The sequence below is a fragment of the Tupaia chinensis genome, unplaced genomic scaffold (genome assembly GCF_000334495.1).
Source record: "Tupaia chinensis unplaced genomic scaffold, TupChi_1.0 Scaffold000563_1, whole genome shotgun sequence".
In the NCBI taxonomy this organism is placed as follows: domain Eukaryota; kingdom Metazoa; phylum Chordata; class Mammalia; order Scandentia; family Tupaiidae; genus Tupaia; species Tupaia belangeri.
Genome location: NW_006160076.1, coordinates 810,471 through 828,097, shown reverse-complemented (window position 1 = coordinate 828,097; position 17,627 = coordinate 810,471). Strand labels below are relative to the sequence as shown.

Sequence of the window (17,627 nt, the reverse complement as noted above, 5' to 3'; positions counted from 1 at the left end):
CAAGGGAAAAGAATGTTTGCTTTCCTGCCACAGGAAGCAGGGATTGGGGCAACAACTAAAAAGGGAGGTAACAAAAGAAAATACCAGCTATTGGTCCACACAACAATACTGCAGCCAAAACTTCCTTTTCTTCCCTGGAAATGACTTTCTGGGTCCAATTTACTTACCAACCTGATTTTTTAAAGTCTATTTTATTTATTTCCTCCATGAGTAAGAGAGACAGAGAGAAGCTGAGAAACAGAGATACAACACTTTCAACAGCATCTTCACGTCGCGACCTACCCCCTGCTTTAACTGGCCCTGGATCATAGGTTAATATACTCAGGGAGTTCTCTGATGTGAAGAGGGACTCTTTCCAAGTTTGTCAGCCTTTTGGAGTGCCACATTCCACTGCTGTGCCACCGAAAACTGCATTTCTTTTCTTTTCTTTTTTAAATTTGTTACAAGGCACATGTACTCACCAGAGAGAGAGAGAAAGAGAAAGGAAGAAAGTACCCCCCCCACACACACACACACTGGGCATGGTCTTGCTACAATCCCTTTTCCTCCACTTCCCCATGCTGTCAAGATTCTGAGCACACATGCACATGTGTCTTTCAAGCTGCCAAGTCTGGGACTTGAACCATATGGTTGGTCATGTGGGGGCTGGCTCCTTTAACCAGTAGCCATGGGGCCAGCTCAACCTAACCCTATTTCTTAACAAAAGTTTAAGTTTATTACTTCAAGCAACATCTACTTGCTAATAAAAAAATACTACTTACTGAATAATATACATGTCAGGCATTGTGCTGAGAGTTTCACAGACATTTTCTATTTTAATTCTTACAACTCTGTACAAAGGAATTATTAGCTCCATTTCAGATGTGGGAAGACAGTTTCAGAAGCATTTCTACTCAGCCATATTGCCTTATGTTGGATCATCAGGAAAGTCATGAAGCCATTTTTGCATAGAAAAACAGAAAAATACATCATGACTTTCCTGATGACCTAATAATTTGACTGGGCTGTAAGAATTTTGGTAATATTTGTTACTTCTCAGCTGGGTTATGTCGAAGATATATCACTTTCCACTCTTAAATTCTGGGCTGTGGGGGCTGGCAGGTGGCGTGGTGGTTAAGAATGCTAGACTCTCACATAACTCTCACGCAGTTAGAATCTCAGACCCAGTGGCTTGTTTTCTCACTTTCTCTCTCTCTCTCTTGCTCTCACTCCGTCCCTCTCTGATCAAATTTTAAAATTAAATTAAATTAAATAGTTCTATTTTTTTATATTTTATTTTTATTATTATTTTTTTCTTTTTTGGAGAGGTTCTTGCTATAGGACACATGCGTTTGCCAGAAAGACAGAGAGAGACACAGAGATAGAAAGCAAGGAATCACCCACCCAGGGGGGATGGCCATGCTACAACCCCTTCTCCTCCCTTCTCCTCTTGGGATCTTGAACATACACACACACATGCCCGCCGTGAGTTTAAGCCACCAGGTCTGGGACTCGAACCGTGGTCAACTACATGAGAGTCCAGTGACATAGCCATTACGCTAACTGCTGGTCCCTAAATAGTTCTTTTTAAAAAGAATTCTGGGCTGTGAATATATGAGACAGAAAAACATGTCTCCACACTCTTGTGGGGGGTGGGTCTAAAATGTACTTGAAGATAACAAAATGTCCATAAAATTAATGATAAATAGGCCAAAGATAGAAATAATAAAAGATACAGAACTCTGAAGAAGGGAGAGATCGGTAAAGTTAGAGAATATTGACAGCTTCTTGAGGAATTGGATTTTTCATGAGTAAGAGGACACTCCTTTTGCAAGAAATGAAGTAACCCCTGGAAATGACTTTCTGGGTCCAATTTACTTACCAACCTGATTTTTTAAAGTCTATTTTATTTATTTCCTCCATGAGTAAGAGAGACAGAGAGAAGCTGAGAAACAGAGATACAACACTTTCAACAGCATCTTCACGTCGCGACCTACCCCCTGCTTTAACTGGCCCTGGATCATAGGTTAATATACTCAGGGAGTTCTCTGATGTGAAGAGGGACTCTTTCCAAGTTTGTCAGCCTTTTGGAGTGCCACATTCCACTGCTGTGCCACCGAAAACTGCATTTCTTTTCTTTTCTTTTTTAAATTTGTTACAAGGCACATGTACTCACCAGAGAGAGAGAGAAAGAGAAAGGAAGAAAGTACCCCCCCCACACACACACACACTGGGCATGGTCTTGCTACAATCCCTTTTCCTCCACTTCCCCATGCTGTCAAGATTCTGAGCACACATGCACATGTGTCTTTCAAGCTGCCAAGTCTGGGACTTGAACCATATGGTTGGTCATGTGGGGGCTGGCTCCTTTAACCAGTAGCCATGGGGCCAGCTCAACCTAACCCTATTTCTTAACAAAAGTTTAAGTTTATTACTTCAAGCAACATCTACTTGCTAATAAAAAAATACTACTTACTGAATAATATACATGTCAGGCATTGTGCTGAGAGTTTCACAGACATTTTCTATTTTAATTCTTACAACTCTGTACAAAGGAATTATTAGCTCCATTTCAGATGTGGGAAGACAGTTTCAGAAGCATTTCTACTCAGCCATATTGCCTTATGTTGGATCATCAGGAAAGTCATGAAGCCATTTTTGCATAGAAAAACAGAAAAATACATCATGACTTTCCTGATGACCTAATAATTTGACTGGGCTGTAAGAATTTTGGTAATATTTGTTACTTCTCAGCTGGGTTATGTCGAAGATATATCACTTTCCACTCTTAAATTCTGGGCTGTGGGGGCTGGCAGGTGGCGTGGTGGTTAAGAATGCTAGACTCTCACATAACTCTCACGCAGTTAGAATCTCAGACCCAGTGGCTTGTTTTCTCACTTTCTCTCTCTCTCTCTTGCTCTCACTCCGTCCCTCTCTGATCAAATTTTAAAATTAAATTAAATTAAATAGTTCTATTTTTTTATATTTTATTTTTATTATTATTTTTTTCTTTTTTGGAGAGGTTCTTGCTATAGGACACATGCGTTTGCCAGAAAGACAGAGAGAGACACAGAGATAGAAAGCAAGGAATCACCCACCCAGGGGGGATGGCCATGCTACAACCCCTTCTCCTCCCTTCTCCTCTTGGGATCTTGAACATACACACACACATGCCCGCCGTGAGTTTAAGCCACCAGGTCTGGGACTCGAACCGTGGTCAACTACATGAGAGTCCAGTGACATAGCCATTACGCTAACTGCTGGTCCCTAAATAGTTCTTTTTAAAAAGAATTCTGGGCTGTGAATATATGAGACAGAAAAACATGTCTCCACACTCTTGTGGGGGGTGGGTCTAAAATGTACTTGAAGATAACAAAATGTCCATAAAATTAATGATAAATAGGCCAAAGATAGAAATAATAAAAGATACAGAACTCTGAAGAAGGGAGAGATCGGTAAAGTTAGAGAATATTGACAGCTTCTTGAGGAATTGGATTTTTCATGAGTAAGAGGACACTCCTTTTGCAAGAAATGAAGTAACAAGGCAAAGTACTAAACCAGCTGTGTTTGGAGACAGTGACTATGCCAGTGTCAGGAAGGCAGGATCCTTCCTGGTGATATACTAGGAGATACGCCTCAAGAAGCACTGAGGCAGACTGGGAGAAGACTGTGGATGCCAATCTAAGGGGCTGAAACTTCCAAAGAGAATATACGAATGGCCAACAGATATATGAAAATAACTCAGCTTCTTAGTCATCTGGGAGATGCAAATTAAAAGCACAATGAGATCAATTCACACCTGTTAGAAAGTGCATTATAAAACAAAATGAATAAGTGTTAGTGAGGTTGTAGAAAAAAGGGAATACTTGTATACTGCTGGTGGAATGTAAATTACTGCAGCTATTTCGGAAAATAGTATAGAGGCTTATCAAAAAAGTGAAAACAGAACTAGCATATGATCCAGTAATCCCTTTTTCAGGTATATAACTGAAGGAATTAAAATCAGTATGCCGAAGAGATATCTGCATTCTCAGTTCCATCACAATAGCCATGATAAGGAAGCAACTTAAGTGTCCATCAGTGCATAGATGGGTAAAGAAAATGTGCTACACATATACAGGTGGACCTGGAGGATGTTAGACTAAGCGAAATAAGGTGGGCACAAAGAGACAAAATACTGTGTGATTTCACTTACATGTGGGACCTGGGAAAGTGGAAACAGAGTAGAAAAGGGGTTGCCAGAGACTGGGGGGATGAGGGAGGAATGGGGAAAGGAAAGGTGTCGATCAAAGGGTACAAAGTTTCAGTCAGACCAGAAGAAGGAGTTTTAGTGATCTATTGTACTGCATGGCAACCATGGTCAATAATGTATATTTCCAAATAGCAAAGAGAATAGACTTAAGAGAGAGAGAGACTTCATTCTAGAACAGTGGTTTTAAAACATGTCATTAAGTCACTGGACCAGCAGCATTGGCCTCACCTGGGAGCCCATCCAGACTTACTGAATCAGAAACCCTGAGTGCATTTCAACACACCCTCCAGGCGATTCTGACACAGGTTCAAGTTTGAATCGTTGGTCTGTGAGAAATGGAGAACCACTAAAACCTTTGAGTTGGACTACATGAGAGAAGTGAGATTTTATGAAGATTAATTTAATAGTAACCTGCAGAATTGAAAAGAGGCTATTTGCAAATTCATAAAATCCATCGAGCCTCTCTACCATGCAATTATTTATATGAGACAGTGCTTTTCAGGAGATAGAATATTACACTGGGAAACAGAAAAGGAAGGTTCTCAAAATATCACACCTTCTTACAGTGGAAAATGTTTATGAAGTTCTGATTTCTCTAGTGGAAAATAATACCTAATCAATGACTTTTCATCTCAGTGGGTACAGTTAGCAATACCTATTGAAACATCTTTATCTCTCAAAAAATTTTGCTTGGATGGAAATAAATAAACCAAACCAACTTCAATTAGGTATATCATGTATAAAATTGAAACATAAGAAAAATGACAGCTCTTATTAAATACAGTCCACTACTCTAGGTAATAATAGATAGAAATGAATGAGGATCCTACCTAATTTTAAAACCTCACACCTGAAACCCAAATGAAAAATAGATATAAAGTAGACTGACTTTTCAACAAAATGACATAACTTTTATATTCACGTAAGTGTTGCCCTCAAAAGAATCTCACAATTATCTACATTTATTTCTATGATGTTATAGTTGCTCAGAAGATTTTGTATGAACCACCTTCAAGTTTACAAGTTACATGAGAAAATGAATACCTTGTATTTTATAAATCATTCTAAAAACAACTTAAAAGCTGGAAAAGAGATTTTCTACATTCATTACTCTTTACTCAATAGATCTAAATCTGAATGATTTTTGACTATTGTAAAAAATAAAATAGAATGAAATCCCCTCATCTAAACACACTGGCTTGCAGCCCATGAGAACACAGGGAAGAAGGGGCTCCCTAGATGAGTGAACATCACTTTTGGAATATGTGATTACTTAAAAGAGTGTCACACTTAACCCCAGTAACTCCCAATGACATGTGTGTACAAAAATGTATATTCAGGGCCAGCCCCATAGTGCAGTAGTTAGGGGCTATAGATATAAAACCAGATCTCACATAGTAACCACAATTTGGACCCTGGCCCAGTGGCTTGAAAAATGGTGTGTGTGTGTGTGTGTGTGTGTGTGTGTGTGTGTGTGTGTTTCCAAAATCCTGATAGGACAAAGAAATGGAGGAAAAGGGATTGTTGTATGACCATGTCCTACTGGTGTTCAGGGGGGTTCTCTTTTTCTGTCTCTCTGGTGAGCACATGTGTTCTCTGGCAATTTAAAAAAAAAAGAGTAATATATCATTCAACAGATATTTTCTAGGTCCTATTCTGGCAAGGTCCAGAGCTAGTTAACCCTGTACATGTATGAATAAAGGGAAGGTTTTTCTTCTGCCCTCATCATGACAGTTCTGGAAAATACTGATAAGTATGAAACTGATGTCACATAAATTCTGTATTCTTGGAATAATAAAAAAGAGAAGTACTTCTACACTATGGCTTTATCTTATTACTGATAGAATACTTAATAAATCATAATTTTTATTCACCCTAACTGCTACAGCAGCTTTCAACAGTAGTTAATAAATCATCTTCATTTCTTATGTTCTTCGAATTCTTCTCTCTTTTTTAAAGCTTCTGAGTTCTTCATTACACATTCTATGTTAAGTAACCCCAGGAGAACCAAATAATGAAGACTAACCAAAGTACTTAATATAAGTGAATGTATACAATGTATTAAACACATGCCAATTATAAAATACCCTTTTTACCACATAAAGTTCCTTTTACACTTCTTAAATAGAATGCTTCATAAAATTGCTGACTTGGGCTAATAACTCCTTAAATCACAATATGGACTGCTAGGGCATTCCTAATTATGAGCCAAAAACCTGCAGTGGACTAGATATCATATGCAACACTGCTGGTGGACTACAAAAATAACATGTCTCAGCGAACAGCATCCCAAATATTCTAAAATTACTACCATCTTAAACCACAATGTATAAAAATAATATAGTACATTTATGTCCATCATTATTCATCATGTTAACACAATCTCAATGCCAATTTAATAATTCTGGCATTTGGCAGACTTTTTATGAACTAATCAAGGTCAGAATATAAATGTATTAGAAACATGCAGCTCTTAACTATCTTAAAAACATGACCAAAAATACTTAATTTGAAGGAGATAGCAAACAAGACAACTGGAGCCCAAACTTTCTAAACAAATCATGTTTTTATTTAAAAATAAAATACCTTATACAAAATACATATATATCTTATTTCAAATACTAAAGGTCTCTGACATCCAAAAGATTAGCTTGCCTCTTCAAACGTTAAAAATGTATATTGCTATGAAATCTTCTGATGTCCTTTCGGTCAATTTTTCTTTAAGCATTCAGGTTTCTAAGACTTGCTACTTTCTGGGATTATTAAAAATCACCTCTAAAATTCTATTTGGAATTTTTTTATATTTAACTATGGTCTTAAAATATTAAGAAACCATCTAGATGAGTTCCAGAAAGAGAAATATTCTTCTCCTTTTTCCAGATCTCCAGGAGTCTAACATCTTTCTCAAATACCTGATGAAAAATCCCAACTGTAACTTTAAAAATTCAGATGAGCTAATGGAAGTTGGCTGGGTCTTAGGTGACAGAAAATAGGTTGTCTCAGTGTTTGGTAAAAACTATTAATAAAGAATACTTTTCCTAAGTGTCCAACCCAGGGGAGAAGTAAATTTTGTTGAAGCTTTTTCTTATGAAACTGTTATCTGCTGTCAGGATTTTGCCTCCCTTAGGAGCCCAGGTCCCTCCAGCCAGCTTGCTAGATCCCTTCCCACTAGTATCCCACTTTGTAGGCCTCCACGCTCTGCCTCTTTCCAGTACAGTGCCTCTGAAACATACTTCCTTTTTCTACACAACTCACAAGTAAATGTAACAAGTCAACCAGCACAGGAGAAAATGCTGACCAAAGGTAAGACAGATTAAAAATATAAGATACCGTGGGGTTGGCAGGTGACACGGTAGTTAAGGTGCTGGACACCTACATGGCCAATTGCAGTTTGAGTCCCACACTTGGCAGCTTGCTTTCTTACTTTCTCACTTTCTCTATTTCTGTTTGTGTGTGTGTCTCCCTCTGGTGAGTACATGTGACCTACAGCATATTTTTCTATGCAAAAATGTGTCATGACTTTCCTGACAACCCAGTATCTTTAACAGCACCCTTTAAGAAGCAATAAATTATGAAAGGGAGGCTCTAGTGATAAAATTTCAGGCAGCTGGGAATGAGATAGTGATACTGGGTACACACCCCTGGGCTGCCATAATCATTCCACAGGCCTTCTTCCCAGACAGAGATTAAGTAGGAAACATACCATTTTAGTAGTCCAAGCAAATATTGCTGTAAAAGAAGAACTAGGGACAGACAACCATGTCCCAAATATCAAACCAAGAAAGCTGGACAAGTCACCCCTACTATGGGCCAGGAGTCCTGGCTTCCTGTCTCTCAGACTCAGAAAAATCAAGTGTTCCTTAGGGAACTTGAAATGACCATTCAGTGAGGAAAGATTTGGCAGAATGGAGACTCCAGAGATATAGCCTGTGGTCTTTGGATGGCTTGAGTTCACTTCTCAGCCATAGTCATTAGAAGAGGCCTGTGTACATCAATTATTGCCACACCCTTCCCCATAAACTTTTAGCACTGGCAAACAGGCTTCCCCACCAGCGTGGCAACAAAGATTCCTTTTGGAGCGTGGTGTGCTTGGCTATTAAACCACTTTTTCAGAACTTGGTGTCCTTCATCAGGTTTTCTTCCCCTCTTTTGCAGTAGTTAGGGGCTATAGATATAAAACCAGATCTCACATAGTAACCACAATTTGGACCCTGGCCCAGTGGCTTGAAAAATGGTGTGTGTGTGTGTGTGTGTGTGTGTGTGTGTGTGTTTCCAAAATCCTGATAGGACAAAGAAATGGAGGAAAAGGGATTGTTGTATGACCATGTCTTACTGGTGTTCGGGGAGTGGTTCTCTTTTTCTGTCTCTCTGGTAAGCACACGTGTTCTCTGGCAATTTTATAAAAAAGAGTAATATATTCATTCAACAGATATTTCTAGGTCCTATTCTGGCAAGGTCCAGAGCTAGTTAACCCTGTACACGTATGAATAAAGGGAAGGTTTTTCTTCTGCTTGGCTATTAAATCACTCTTTCAGAACTTGGTGTCCTTCATCAGGTTTTCTTCCCCTCTTTCGCATGGTTTCTCTCACTTTAAGTCATGCACACTAATTGCTCTCATGCAAGGGTTGGAGGCAAGAGAATGTAATGCAGACTCACAAGTAAATACATAAAAATGCAAATAAATAATATAATATTGTCTAGGCATCATCTGTATGAAGGAAGTAGAGTGACTGATGGGACAGTAGTAGAATTATTCAGGGACTGGATTTCTGATCAATTTAACAGCCAGAGACAAAAAGGATGAACAGAAAAGTGAGGGTGAAGGAGCCATTCTAGACAGAGAAGTCAAATAAACACAAAGGATCCATGTGCTTTTAATTTTATTATTCTGTTCTGGATTATCTGCAGGACTGCTGGGCTCTAATGTACCTAAAGCAACTGCCAAAGTCTTCATGACAGAAAGGAGGGCTGTGACTTTTAAATGCTCTTAAGTCTTAATCTCATTTGGTTTTCTTTCAAGTACCTAAGGATCACAGAAGTCTTTATCAGTTCCCAGGGGGTGGGACAGTGCCACTGCATTCTCAGGAGCAAAGGAATTAGCCAGTATTGCCTTCTCAGCCAATACCTTCACAGGCAAAGAAGTTTCATTTCCTTCTGAGATGGTCTCTGTGGGGCTTCTGGCTGTGAATCTGTTCAGGGCAGAGGAGGAGGGACAGTCCAGGCAGCCAGTCTCCAATCAACGTATTGTCATTAAAATCAAGATATCACAGGCTGATGGGGGACTGGGTGCTAGGAAGCAGTTCCTAACTCTGTCCTTTGTACATGAGGCAATCTCTCAGAAAGTCACAGCTCAGGGACCCACTTTTCATATATAAAATAAGTACTGGGCCACCAGATCTCACAAGTCCTTCTGGGCCTGAAACCCTAATAAACATAAATTCAATACAAAACTCTCAAAAAGGCCAAACTTAATGAGCTACAAAATAGAATGAATTTCTGCAAACTTTGACTAGCAGGTGATAGATTGAGCTCTGGTTATAGAACTGATCATAATTCTGTAATTTTTACCAAGTCTAAGATAATATTCTTCTCACTTCTTAAATAGATTTCTCCAAAGACCGCACAGTTAAAATTCACTTTACTCAATTTCTCTTCCTACTTTAGGGAACATCAATGCTTAAAGAGGTAGTAATTAGACTGTGAACATTATGAGAAGATGATACTTCAGGAACAAGCACATTTGACTATGAGCAAGAGACAACTAATTCCTCAGCACGTATTTTGAAGTATAGAAGCCGAAGACAAATATATATACAAAGAAGGTGCACAATGTGTTCCTTTAAGTATTAAAAGTTACTTTTAACTATTCTTGATAACCTACTGAGATTTCATTACTCACTTCCCTGGTTGGTTAAACAGTATATGGAATAATGTGAATTGGCTTTGGTGGCTTTGAGTGATGACCAGTAACGGCAAAAACAGCACAACCTTTACTGAGCACTCACTCACTGAATGCCTGATGCCATTCTGTATGCTCTTGTGGACAGTCACATTTAAGCCTCAGAATCCAGTGAAGTGAGTACTATTATCATCCCCATTTTATAAATGAGGAAACTAAAGCTCTGGGAGATTAAGTAATTTGTCAAAAGTCCCAAAGCAGATTCAGACTTAAGTAATCAGAGTTCAGAACCCACCCTCTAATCATGACATTGCTGCAAATGAATGGAACAGAGACAGGTAAGGACACTCAAACAGAGAATCTCCACCACCTACTTGAGTAGACAGAACAGTCTATAGACAGAAGTGAGTTTTAAATGTATGTCTAGTATGTTAAAAAAGAAAAAAAAAGTCCTCAGCTAGCTGTCAATTCTTCTGTTATCTATATGCAATGTCCAAAGAGTACATACATTTATAGCTTGAAAAAGCTCCCCAGGCCATCACACGCCTCTTCTCTGAGTGTCTTCCTTCCCACCTACCTTTTGTATACACAGAAACCCTCTCCTCATCCTTCTTGTTCCCCACTTCTCTTTGTAAAGAGTATTCACTGGAATGATTACAAATGCCTCTGCTCCCGACAGAGGTCTTTAGAAAAAGACGTCATATCAAACTTTCCCTGGGTAGCTTTTAGAAGTCTTCTTAGCTGAGCTGCAGTGGCACAGGTGGTTGGGCACCACTCTGCAATGCTGTAAGCCAAATCTAAGATCAGATCCCAGGCTGACTTGAGCACACAGCATCCCGGATCCTGCCTGGTTGGCAAAGCTGGGATGGGGGAGAGATCAGAGTATGATGATACTGTGTCAAGTGCATCTGTCTTTGTCTTTTCTTTATTGTTAAAGAAAGAAAGTTTATAAAAAGAAGGTTTTGGGGCCAGCAGATGGCGTAGTGGTTACATGGCTGAACTCACACATGGCCGACCATGATTCTAGTCTCAGATCCAGTGGCTTGAAAACCAGGCCAGATGTGTGTATGTGCCCAAGATCCCAGGAGAAGAATGGATAATGGAGAAGGGATTGTGGTATGGCCTTCACCCGGGGGATAATTCCTCGCTTTCCCTCTGTCTTTGTCTCTCTCCCTCTCCAGTGACCACATATGACTAAGGCAAAAACCTCTAAACAAAAGTTTTCTAAATCATGCCACTAGTAAGATTTATTTTTTCTTTTTTTGGAGAGATTTTTGCTATAGAGTGCGTGCGCTTGCCAAAAAGACAGAGACAGAGAGACAGAAAGCGAGAAATCATCCCCCACCCCCACCCCCAGGAGGGATGGCCACACTGCAATCCCTTCTCCATTCTCCTCTCAGGATCTTGGGCACACACGCACATGCACCCAGTGTGAGTCTAAGCCACCAGGGCCGGGGCTCGAACTGCGGTCAGCTACATGGGAGTCCAGCAACATAGCCACTACACTACCTGGTGGTCCCAAGATTTTTTAAATTACGATACTTAACTTAAAAATTAATATGAGATAAAATTGCTAATACAACAGAATTGCCCTGTATGTCTTTGCCCTGTATTACTTTACATATAAATAATGCGTATGGACAGTCAATTTATACACGTTGGAGTCTTATTTAGTAGGTGAGCCACGTGTGGGATAGCGAGCAATACTCACTGAGGGCTGGGACTTCCTTCTCAGCCCAGCTCTGCCACTAGCTGATGATGTGATTTCTAGAATGATCTTTGTATCTCTGTTGCCTCTACTGTAAAATGAATGAGCTGAGCTATTTCTAAGGTCTCACCCAGCTACAATACTTTATGACTTGGAGCATATGGCTGGTTTTAAAGATCAGAGATTTAAAGATCATTTTTATGGCATGTTGTTATTAACAGAAAAAAATAATTTGTAGAGTTTGTGTAAAGGGCCTTTTAGCAGAATGAGGCGTAGAGGACGGAGAATTAGAGGTAGTTCAATTACTGAATGCCAAGTAAGGCACTAGGTTAAGAACTCTGGGGGAAATTTGGGGATTTATTGGATCATTGGAAAAGTCATGACACATTTTTGCATAGAAAAACATAGGAAAATACATCATGACTTTTCCAGTGACCCACTACTTTCCTCAAATAAGGAATTTCTGCTGTAAACTGTCAGTCATAGGTTTCTCTGTTATCATTGTCATCTACTTAGAGAGCTATTTTGTTCCCATTATTTCACAGTATCTCTGGAGCCCAGAGTAGCTGCTCCTATTTTGATCAATCAAAACTCATCGTGGACAAACACATATATATTTATGATTTTGTAAGCTATAAAGAAATTAAAAGGCCACAGGTGTTCTGGGCTAGGGGACATAAGCAGTGCTATGCAATTCTGACCTATCTGATCTACCTTGTACACTTATCCCCCGTGCCTCACATAGATACTTGGGTATTTCTTCCCTCTGACCTGGAGACAGATGCATAAAATTCTCACTAATAAAAAATTTGTACTACCATACCCTATGAAATAAATGATGTAACTTGTACTATCGTAACTTTTAGAATAATCTAATTCAAATGTATAAGTTCTACAATAAAACTTCTCATATAAAGGCACTTTTTACACATGTGAAATACTAGGATAAATTTCTCAAGATGGTTCAGTTTATTTTATTAGCTCACCTAAGAAATACAGATAAAAGCACTGATTCAAAAATGCAAAATGCAGCTTTTAAACCTTTCTTCACATCCTTAACTAGGTTCTAAGTCCTATATACAACTCTTTTAATGAGTCTTAGTTGCCTGATAAGAAAATGACAAAATATTCCTCTTGGAGAAATTTTCAATAGCTGACAGAAAATTAAGCTGAATATAATTAACTATCCATTAACAATCTTTTCTTGCTTTTGTATATTACTGTTCGACAGTCAGCATCTACTTCAGTACTTACACTGCTGAAATATTAATTTACCCATCTATTTGTTAAAGAGAGAAGCCTGCGCAAACGTTCCATGCCCTCTCTGCTCTGGGGAAGGACCCCTTGGTGGAGTGGGCCATCTCCTGGCCTATATTCGTATAAAGAGTGCACAGGGTGAGTTAAGAGGGGAAGACTTGCAGACTAGCAAACAACTCAGTGGTATTTAAGCTTCTAGGGTCAGGTCTTCACATTATGGCTTTATTATTTTGTAAATATTATTCTTCATGCCCAAATTACCCATACAAATGAATGAGAGAGTTAAGTTTCAAAGTACTCAAGACTACATACCTAAAGTTAACATACTATATATTAAAGATATACTTTAACTATTAGCCATCAATATGAAAATGTTCTTTACATTTATTATGCAAATCAGTTTGGAATAAAAAAAGAAAGCCATATTCTGTGGAACTGACAGAGATGACTGTGATCCCACAGCTAAGTCTTAAAGCCATCCATGATAAGACCCAGGTTTGCCAACTTGCACACACTCCCAACCCACCTAGGTTGCTGGAGAATCCAGTGGGAAAGAGGATCCTCGCTGACTATTTAACTATCTTCAGCCCCGGTTACTCAGGATTCTCTTTAGTTCCAGGAAATGGAAAATAAAATTGTTCACCCTCCAAACTGGATTAGGACACTCTCCTAAGGACAGTACAGGTAGGATGTGTAGGCTTTTTTTTAAAAGCTATAATATTCTCAATTTTCAAAAAGGGGTAAAGTAAGGGAGGAAATGGATTCTTCTTTCTAAAAAATTCCATGGACTTATTTTAACTCTGTACCCCATTTTTCTAATTCACCAGAGGGCATGTGCACTCACCAGAGAGAGGCACATAGAGAGAGAGAAAGTGAGAAAGCTCCCCCAATGGGGCATGTTCACAGGGTAATCCCTTTTCCATTCCTCCCTCTTTTCAGGATTTTGTCCACACACACAGGCACCTGACATGTTTTTCAAGCTGCTGACTTGAGACTCAAACTGTGCAGTCAGCCCTGTGGGATCCAGCCACCTCAACCATCATGTGGCTGCCTGGGCCCAAATATTGCTTTTTAAAGTTAATGACAGCTTAAGTACAATTTTAAGAAAATCAAACTGGGATGTGCTTTGTCATTTTTTTCTCTCTCTGGCAAGTGCATATGCCCTATGGCAGCTAAAAACAAACAAACAAACAAAAAATAAAGACCAAGTCCATGAAAATAAATATGCACTATGTATACATTATCACTTTCTAGGAATGTGTAGAGTTAATTTATTTACAAGGTTAACTTACATGTTTTTACAGAAGTGGAGGGAGGAAAATTCTAATTTTAATTTAAAATTCTCTATCAGAGATTTACTATCGATCAAATTGTTAGTATAAAGCATTTGATAACATTTTGTGTAGGGTGCTGGGCAATGTCCTATTTGAAATTAAGACTACCTCTCTAAAACACAAATTTGTTAAAATTTACTGCAGTACCAGTAACAAAATTGTGTCAGCAATATTAAAAATAATATCGACTGCCTTTAGACCAAATTTACAACATTAGAGTTTGACTCAAGTTACAGTCCAAGTTCCTAACATGTTAGACTTGCCTGTATCTTCTCAATTTTAACTATAAGTGCACTCAAGTATGATAGACAATCTAAGCGTAAAGAGAACTAGAAAATATATGAACCATAAAGAACAAAAACCAAGGCAAAGATCCACTGGCCCATGACAAGGAGTCCTCAGTGGTACCTGAAACTGAATCTAAATGTATAAAGTCCAGTGAACTATTCATGTAAGCAACAATTCTTTCCTCTCTGAAACCAAACATTACAGTATAATTTTAGAAGAGCATGAGTTACTTTTTTTTTTTTTTTTGGTTTATAGAGAAATACATCTGCCTGAACCAATAAGATGAAGAACTACAATCAATTTATAATCTATTTCTTCCTGTTTGCTTTTGACTAAATACTGCAGCTAATGATGCTGGCTCTTTTGGGTTCTCACAGCAACGTGGAATTTTAAAAACCACATCTCGTTTACCACTTTATGCAAGATTGGGCCATTTCAAAACATCTAATATTTTAGCACCTACACTTACACAGAGGCTACATAAATTTCTTTATGCTGTTAATTAAAACCTTTTGGTTTAGAGACAGCGATAGCATGGATCTAATAGGAATAGATATGCATGCTGTTAATTTGCTGCCCTGAATTGATTGCCTCTTTCAACCATTTGTGCTCTCAATGCACTTGGAATCACTATCTGTCAGGACCAACTGCTTTTGAACACCTATACATCTGTAGTACTTACACTCTTGTCCTTGGACAGCTGTGATCTGTACCAACTGGCAGTTCCCACGAACTTAGAGTCTTGACATGGGTGGATTACACTCTCCACATTTAAGGGAAACACAAATACAGATCCTTGGCGCTAATTTCTGATGGCTTTGCTTGGCTATTTTTAAGGACTCCGTGAGAGCAGAATGAGAGGATGTTTGCTAAGAGGTAGAGCTTTGTTCCACTTTCCTGGTTGGTTGTACTGACAGGATATCATGGAGAAAGGAGACTGCTAAAGAAGTTATCTAGAGGAGTAGAATCCATTCTCCCCTGTTTGGGAGAGGTCTATGCCTGAAGAGGGGTCTTAAAGAAGTAGAAAAGCTGATGAACTGCGGAGGAAGCTATCTATCTGCACAGGAGGGATGAAGGCATCCCTCCCCCAGAGTAAATTGAAAGGGACCCAAATCCACTTTAACTTGCTAAATTTCAGTTTAGCAAAATGCATCTGGTCTTACACTAAGGTCACAAATCCTATGACAATCGAGCTGTTGGTTCTGCAACCACTGAAGACAAATGCCTCATCACCTCAAAATTGTGATTAGTGTCTGAAAAGTGGGATCAGGGAGCTCCCTTTCCTGATCCCAATATCAAGACACAGAACTTATTTTCACAGAGACTCTGTGCATTACCTTTGTAAATGGAAAACTATCACTTTCATTCATAGTGTACTTTAGAAAACAATCAAAACACGGGACAATGTGTCTTGAGTAGGACTCCTCTAGTTCTAGAAAAAGGCACGACCTCAGAGAACTTGGTGACAGGTGAGTGGGAGGAAGTCCTGCCTTTGGACTTCATGATCTGGCTTGGTCACTAACTGGTTCTCTGGAGTGTTGAGCCCTTGGACTTCATCTTTAAAATGACGAGTTGGTGATTTTTAAGATCCCCTCCAGTTTTCAGCTAGTCATGAACTAATTACATTTTACAAGTTCTAACTGAAAATTATGAGGAAGAAATTACAAAAGACTTATCACATTCCCTGTTTGTCTTAGATTAAGTATGTCATCACTGAGCTGCTACTGGAGGCAAAACCTGTTGCATCACATGCAATATCCTTTTTCTGACTGTGCGCTTGAAATGTAAGAGGCAGTAGACTGGCTTTTTACATTTTCTTTCTTTCTTATTTTTTTTTTATAAGTAAATAGTATGCCCCTTCTGATGGGGAGTTCTCAAGTTTCACCTTTCCAGGCTGCAGGTACACTCAGAAGGCCACCTGGCAGAATGGGGCCACATGACTGAAGGCGGGGTGTGCTGGCTTGCTGTTAGAATCTTTTTATCACACGTGATTGATGCTTTGCATTCACATCCAAGCTTCATTTTAAAGCCCCCTTTAAGCCTTTTTAGGGAAGCTATTTATTACCTTCACTGTCACTGTTCTCAGGTACGATTAAGCGACCATTAACTGTGTAGTGGCAGTGAAGGAGGTTTATAAATCACCTGCCCATGTATTTATACCTGCCTCCTATGGCTTATGCTCACCTGAGCTTGCCAAAAAGCAATGAGATTCAACCTCAGATCTTGATTGGCCCATCTACTACGATTCTGAGAAAAAGGGAAATGAAAGAGCCTTTGACATAGTACCTGGTAGAAGGGGAAAACCTGCATCTCCCCCTACAGTCAAGAGTTCCAAGGGTTTGCCTCTCTGGAAAACTGGGGCTGTTGGGAGGGATTTTTGGCACAGTGCACTCACCTCTTTGATCTTTGCCCTCTTCTCGCAGATGGCAGGGTCCGCCGGCTCCCTGTTCTCCACCCCGATTGGGGGCACGAACTCCACCCGGGGCAGCCCCCTGAATGGCGCCTTGTCACGCAGTTGGTCCTGGGCCACCTTCTCCTTCTCCAGCAGGATGTCTCTTTGGATCTCCTCGGGCAGCTTCTGCAAGGTCTCCTTGGCTTCCCTGAGAGCCCGCTCGTGGTTTTCGCGGATCCTGGCCAAGTTGTCCTCCAGGGCGGCCGCCAGGTCCCCAGGCGCACCCTCCTCGCGGCGCCGGGCTCGCCCCTCCGCCGCGTCCTCGGCGCGCGCCCCGGACCCGAGCTTGTGGTCGGCGGCCGGCTGCAAGGCGGGGTTGGAGTGGAACAGGACCCCGCTGAGCAGCTTGGAGGAGTCTGGCAGGAAGAAGATCGCTCCGAAGCACAGCGTGATGAAGGCGCTGAACACCAGCAGCAGCACGAACTTCTCCGTCAGGCGGAAGGCGGCGGGGCCCGACC

The 17,627-nt window shown here is 39.9% G+C and overlaps 1 protein-coding gene across 1 annotated transcript in view; it reads right to left on the bottom strand.

The window, feature by feature from the left end:
- The window catches only part of MAN1A1 (mannosidase alpha class 1A member 1), a gene marked incomplete in the record, with an annotated part of 195,065 nt that overhangs the window by 174,659 nt on the left and 2,779 nt on the right, over positions 1 to 17,627 (bottom strand). The window contains 1 exon segment of the mRNA XM_014591346.2: positions 17,113 to 17,627. Within this exon segment, the coding sequence (XP_014446832.1) occupies positions 17,113 to 17,627 (515 nt within the window).